General features: G+C 36.5%; 1 protein-coding gene and 1 pseudogene across 1 annotated transcript in view; both read left to right on the plus strand.

The window, feature by feature from the left end:
* Positions 1-7,357, plus strand: part of CCDC14 (coiled-coil domain containing 14) — a 46,354-nt gene that overhangs the window by 10,338 nt on the left and 28,659 nt on the right. The window contains exons 6-7 of the mRNA XM_023516293.1: positions 6,907-7,149; positions 7,262-7,344. Coding sequence (XP_023372061.1) covers positions 6,907-7,149; positions 7,262-7,344 — 326 coding nt within the window. The remainder of the gene's footprint in view (positions 1-6,906; positions 7,150-7,261; positions 7,345-7,357) is intronic.
* LOC105887460 lies at positions 3,619-5,013 on the plus strand (annotated as a pseudogene).

Raw genomic sequence — 7,357 nt, forward strand, 5'->3', positions numbered from 1 at the left:
GGATTTTTTATCTTCTGGGTATATACCTAATAGTGGAATTGTAGGATCAAATGGCAAGTCTATTTTTAGTTCTCTAAGAGTTCTCCAGATTTCTTTCCAAAAGGAACGTATTAAATTGCATTCCCACCAGCAGTGTAGAAGTGTTCCCTTTTCTCCACATCCACGCTGTCATTTTGATAGTAAGCAGTAAGCAAGCCTATACTTCTACCAGAGGGAAACATTGCTTCATCCTTCAAAGTTGCTCACCATAAATATAGCCCTGAGAAATAGCTTAGGTAGAGAACTTAGATCAAAGCCTTGCTTTCTTGATATTCACAGAGGGATAAGTAGGAACAGGAGAGATAGTCTCTAAACAGTGTAATCCATACAGATCAGCATCCAAGGGAGAGCAGTGTAGAGATCGTAGGGAATGATTTGGAGTGGCAGATGAAAGATTCTGGCCTTTGGGAATTCTTACTTGGATTAGAGTGAGATCAGTAATTCTGGCCTATAATCAGGGTACAGTATTCTTACTGTTCTTTCCCTCATGTTTTCATTATCAGAAGGAATAATCTATTCCCATAGGACGGTCTTTAGGGTTGCAATATTAGAAATTAGTTCTTGTTGACTTATTTATTCCTAAGATTAACTCATTAGAAGAGAAGCTTCCTCTTTGATTCAATTACTCTTTTAAAAAAAATTCATCAAATTGTAGCACTATCTAGAAAGAAACATCTTTTGTTTATACATGTGTGTTTGTTTGGTTGGCCAAAGGTTTTGCTCTGTTATTACAATGCTCAAAAATACACAAAAACCATGGTCATCTCTTGCTCTCTTTTCCATCTCTCCCCAATAGGGTGATTATAAATATAACTTGAAGGAATCTTTTACAGCATGTTAACTAGTATCTGTTTACTTTTAACATACATTGTCTAGCTATTTTGTCTTATCTGTCTTCTGGGGTATGTCTCCTTATATACTTCCTGCCTAGGACCTACCTGACCTTTGAACATTTGTGGAGTCAAGTAAACCTACCTTGCTGCATTCTGGGAGTAGAACAAAGATGAAGATCCAGAAATGTATTGTGCTTACTTAGGGGTGCTGCTAACGTTAAGAAAGATTTTTTTTTTCAAATAAGCACCTTTTTACATTTGATAACTCTATTGAATGCTTTCATGATTCTCCTTATATTAACTTATACATAAATTGCTGCCTTTATCTTAGGGAAATAAACTACTATAGGCAGAGTCCTTTGAGCATTGATTGCCTGCATCAAGGCCAGGTGTTGTTAAGTATTTCCAGCTGTGCATCCAGTGGCTCTTGTCTGTACTTAATGTTTTTTTTATATTAGGGTGGCAGGAATAAGTTAACCTGTCAGACAATACTGTCCATCTAAATAACAGCCAGTGCTTGTACAGCAGCTGGAATTCAAGGACTGAAAAAATTCCATGGACTGAGTAAACAGATGCATTCCTTTCATGAATTCTAGTTCTTAACTAACACCAATTAAATACCTTGCCAGCCTGATCTTTTAGGTAAAATTTTCATGTGGGATACTTTGGCGTAATTAACAGGAGCAAAAAATACACTTCATTTGTGTTTGTGTAGTAGCAGGCTCTTTTTGTTTTATTTTAAAATTCTATGACAGTATCCATTTATGGTTCTAGCTTATCCTGAGTTATTTGCTTTAAGACTTTATACCTTACGTGTAAATAATTAATGTTATCAGTAGAATTTTATATGGACTGAGTTTATAAAAGAGCCAAAAAAATTGTTTTAATTCTAAGGCTTTGGTTTTTAAGAAATAATGAAATTTATTAATTTATGTTGGATGATGACATCTGCTGGCAGAAACATAATATTGAAGCTCAGATTTATTTCTGACTCTGAAAACCACCCCTTAAAAAGAAGGCAAAAGAGGGTCAATGCCTGGGAGCCATGAGTATCAAACCTGAGAATCCATCAAACCAGATATTTCTTACCTTCAGGGACCAAAGGAAATCTAAGAGCAGAAGAGACCCAGTACTGAAAAGGAAAAGAAGAGTAATATGCTAGATGGCCATGGACTACGATCTCACCCTCTATAATTTTAGATTTCCAAGTTAAAATATTTTAGAGTATACTTTTTCATTTGTTTTGTTATAAGATTTTATTTCTAATAAGAAATAATGCTTTACAGAAATTTATTAACCGAGTTTGTTTTAGCTCATTTCTTTAGAGAATGAAGGTAACTATTATTGCGCTTGGTTTTAATCACTTCAGAGGGTACATATTCAGGTGTACGTCATTGATGTCATATATTTACTTTATCTTAAGTTTTTACAACTGTTTGGCGATATAACGTTTACTGAGTTTTTATTGTATGTTAGATATTGACCTAAGGGCTTTATAAGTGTTGTCTGATTTACTTTTCACAAAAATCTTATGAAGTAGATATTATTATCATGATTTTTCTGAAGAGGAAGAAGTCGTCCAGAGAGTAATTTGCCCAAGGTTACTCTGCTTGCTAATAAGTGTTAAAGCTTTTATTCAGGTGTGGAAAATAGATTGATAGAAATAGGTCATCTCAAAAGGAAGCATACCCTAAGTCAAAATGGAACCATCTGATGTCTCCAGTCATTTTCATAGTAAATATTATCTTATTCTTTAAATTTTTTTTCTATTTTCACTGGTTATAGTATTTAATCTGTCTTTACCTTTGTGTTTGCTTTTACATGTAAGTTTTATGCGTTTAGCAATGCTTTTATTTTTGATAAGCTGTATGTTATATATTTGAGGGATTCTATACTTTTTAATTTAATTTTTGTAGTTTTTGAAATTTAAGGAATAATTTTAAAGTACATGAAAGCCAAATAAATTTTTGTGTGTACACACATGTATGTATATATACTCACATAGTTACCACCTAGATTAAGATATAGAACATTTTTAGCACCCTTCAATGCTTTTTCCCTATCAGTATCCTCAACACCGCCTATGCCCTCATCCCTAGGTAACCACTTTCCTGACTTCTATTGCCATTTGCTAGTTTTGCTTTTTTTTTTTTTTTAAGTTCCTATAAGTACAATAGCATGCTATATACTCTGGTGTTTGACGTCTTTCACTCAACCCATGTCTGTTAAATTTATCTGGGTACTTATTACCTGTGTATACCAGTACTTTGTTCTTTTTTGTTGCTGTATAGTATTGTAGCATGTGAATGTTCTGTAATTTATCCATTTCTACTATCATGGCTATGATGTTTTTGGATTTTTACTACTGCAAATAAAGCTGTTGTGAAGTTAGGCTGCTGAGGGCTGAGGGAGAAGGGGTGGCAGAGATACCATATGTCAGCTCCTAGTGCTGAGGTTTAAAGGTCCTGGCACCAGAGAAGGAAAGGTTGGACCTGGAGACCTGGAAGAAGGGATCAAGCCAGCTTCAGTTGCAGTTCACTTGCACAATGGCTGCAGAACGTGTGCAGGCCGAGAGCCTGCTGGTCACAGTGTCGCTCAAGACTTGTAAACCCCAAGACTTGCTAATGGACAACGAAGTGGGGATTCCATCTTGGGTGTCCTTGGCTATGCACATGCAAAGACTATTTGTGCTCCCTTGACCTTTATTTAGGAGGAGATGAACTGCATTCAGTTGAGACTGCAAGACTGAGAGGACTTGGGGTGGTTAAAAATTGATTCACTACAAAGTTTTGTTAAACTCAAAATGTCCAAAAAGTCAGTGGTGGTTCTGTAGTAGAGATGGAAGGAGATGAAGTAATATGAATCATTTGGGAATTGATTAAAGAAAAACTCATTTTTCCCTGTGTGGAATTAGATCTACATAGCTACAACTTAGGCATAGAGAATCGTGATGCCTCCAATGATCACGTCACCAAGGATGCTGCAGAGGCCATAAAGAAACATAACATAGGTGTCAAGTGTGCTACTCACCCATGATGAGAAGAGGTTGAGGAGTTCAAGTTGAAACAAATGTGGAAATCACCAAATGGTACCTTTCAAAATACTGTTGGCAGCACTATCTTCAGGGAAGCTATTATCTGCAAAAATATCCCCCAGCTTATGAGTGGTTGGGTGAAACCCATCATCATAGGTTGTCATGCTTATGGGAACCAATACAGAGCAACTGATTTTATTATTCCCGGGCCTGGAAAAGTAGAGATAACGTACACACCAAGTGAATGGAACCCACAGGTGACATACTTGGTACATAACTTTGAAGATGATGGTGTTGTTGCCAGGGGGATTATAATCAAGGTAAGTCAGTTGAAGATTTTACACACAGTTTTTTCTAAATGGCCATGTGTAAGGGTTGGCCTTTGTATCTGAGCACCAGAAACACTACTCTGAAGAAATATGGGGGGTGTTTTAAAGACATCTTTCAGGCGATAAATGACAAGCTGCACAAATCCCAATTTGAAGCCCCGAAGATCTGTGTGAATATAGGCTCATTGATGACATGGTGGCCCAAGCTATGAAATCAGGGGGGATGCTTCATCTGGGCCTATAAAAACTATGATGGTGATGGACTCTGTGGCCTAAGGGTATAGTTCTCTTGGCATGATGACCAGTGTGGTGGTTTGTCCAGATGTCAAGTCAGTAGAAGCAGAGGCAGCCCATAGGACTGTAACCCATCGCTACTGCATGCACCAGAAAGGACAGGAGACGTCCATTAATCCCATTGCTTCCATTTTTGCCTGAACCAGAGAGTTAGCCCACAGAGAAAAGCTTGATAACGATAAAGAACGTGACTTTGCAAAAAGTCTGTATTGAGTTCATTGAGGATGGCTTCATGATCAAGGATATGGCTATTTGCATGAAAGGTTTACCTAATGTACAACATTCTGACTACTTGAATACATTTGAATTCATGGAGAAAACGTGAAGATAAAACTAGCTCAGGCCAAACTTTAAATTCATACTGGACTTAGGATAAATGTTCTGGTAACTAGGTCCACAGGTTTACATTTTTCTGGGTAACACTCAAGGGTATAGGCAAAATCAATTTCATAATTTGTTTAGAAGCCAGAGTTTATCTTTTCTACAGGTTTACAGCCTGTTTCTTATACATGCAGTTAAGTTATTGCTGCCTTCATGAATGTAGCAAGGGGCTTGTTTTAAATTTTATTTTATTTGCTAGTAGCAGCCTAGGAGTTAGGTTAGTACTCATTTATATTCGTTGTCACTTTTTCTCAAGTTTTGATATAAATGACCAAGATCAAGAATGCTCAAAAGGATAAATGTTAGCTACAATATTGTTCCCTAAAATATGGAAAATAGAAATTCATTCCCTTGCTCTCTTCCCTGACCTTTGGGTGCTGGGATGTTTTAGTGTTACAAATGTCTCATTAGGTGAGATAGAACTGTACGTTGAACTTGCACGTGACTGGGACAAAGTATGAATGCAACTAAAATGACATTGTAGTCATTTTTGTGAAGAACATGTTGAATGTTTCCAATCTACTGAATACTTTTGAGGCTACTGGAGAGTTAAAAATCCAGAATAAATATTACCTGGAGGTTTGTACTGTATTTTGACTCTTCCTCCTCCTGGCCTATCCTGGTCTGAGCTTTATGCTACCATAAGCAGCATATTCATCCAAGTGCAATAATGTATACTGCATCTTTTTGGATTTCTGGTCTTTTTTGTTTCTTTTATATAAATGTGATTTCTCAGAAATTTAATAAACACTGCTCCCTTTAAAAAAAATGTTGTGACCATTCTTACATAGTAGTAGACATAAGCCCTGATTTCTGTTAGGTACATACCTGGGAGTGGAATTACTGTGTTGTAGAATGTATGTATGTTCAGCTTTGGTAGTTAACTACCAAAAGCTTTATATTTGTGTCAATTTACTTTGTACCTTAATAACCTAAGATGTATCTGAACACTCTCATTTCTGTTAATAGTATTTATTTTTTAATTTGGGAAGGGTGTCTTATGAGGGGAATAGAATTCAGGTTTTTATACCAATCCATAGGTAGTGCAATGCAGAAAACTTTGTAGTTTTCATTTATTACTTTATTAGTATCAAGGTTCTATATTGTTCATGGATGAATACCAGGCTTTAGAAGAGAAAATAGTGAAGTATAACATATGGTCCTACCTAAGGAAGCTTATGGGTTAGTTAGAGGCACAGAATAAAATATAGGCAGTCTAGGGTAATACTACATAGGTCAGGGTTATATGATTTGTTCAAATATGCTCTGGGATGATGAAGAGTAGTTACTGGACTGGAATGCTTGGATTGGAAAAGGCTGCACAGAAGAGAGTAGCTGAGATAAGTATTGTTGGCTGGATAGAATTGGATTGGAAGGAATGATCATCATGAGCAATATTATGGAAAGGGGAGAGAAGCTTGTTGGGTATCTAAATTACCTGGCTAGAAAAATTTTGATTTGAGGGTGAAGGGAAGTTGGCTAGGAAAGTAGGTTGTGTTCCGGCTTTAGAAAACTTTAATAGCCAGGTTAAGATGGTTTTCTTGAGGGCTCAATGTGTAGATTAAGTCCATTTTTTTTATTGATCTTGTAGCTCTGATTTTTTTCCCTCTAAACTGTCAAAGCAACAGAATTGTTACTAAGTATTCTTTTCTTTCTTAATCTGTTTTTCCCTTGAGACCCTAAACTGGACAAGGCGCAAGGCAAAGGAGGTTTATTAGACTTCAGGGACAATGCAATACCCTTAAGAAAGATTTTAAAATTAGAGGAATTTTACAAATAGTATCAATGAATTAGTTAATAGCTGATTTTTGACTGGAGAAATGTGTTTAATTCATTAGCTACTTTCAAAAAGAATTCCAGGTGATTTTCTTTAGGGGACAGGTAGTGGTATGTGACAAATTGGACTGTTTCTGATAGTCCCTTTTTTTGTTTGAGATCTTATGGTAAAAGTTTTGGGAGACTCATATTTCAAGAACTTTTCTTTCTTCCCCATCAGCATCTTCACGGAATAAGAAAAAGATACCTAATGAAACTTCTGCTGGAAGTGGAAAAGACATATCAGACTTACCACAAAACTGGTCATTACAAGATCATTATAGGATGTATTCACCCATGATATACCAAGCCCTCCATGACCACGTGCAGACTCAAATGTCACTGATGAAAAACTTTGCTTCAAAGAAGAACACCAGTGGAATTTCCCTTGTACCTGGCCATTCTGGGTCTGGGTCTGGTTCTGGTTAGTATGGAAAATGTTTTTAAAATCATGAATAGAAGCTCTAATTAAACTGGTTGGTTATTATATAAGCAGTATGAGATGTGAATGATTTTGTCTCCCTCTTACCTTGTAGAATCTCAGGCAGCTTCAGATTCTAATTATGGCTCATATACCTCCCGCTCAGTCTGGTCACCTCAGCAACCATCCTGCCCTCAAGTGGTTCATTCTG

The sequence above is a fragment of the Otolemur garnettii genome, unplaced genomic scaffold, assembly GCF_000181295.1.
Source record: "Otolemur garnettii isolate 467f Iridium unplaced genomic scaffold, OtoGar3 scaffold00089, whole genome shotgun sequence".
Lineage (NCBI taxonomy): Eukaryota > Metazoa > Chordata > Mammalia > Primates > Galagidae > Otolemur > Otolemur garnettii.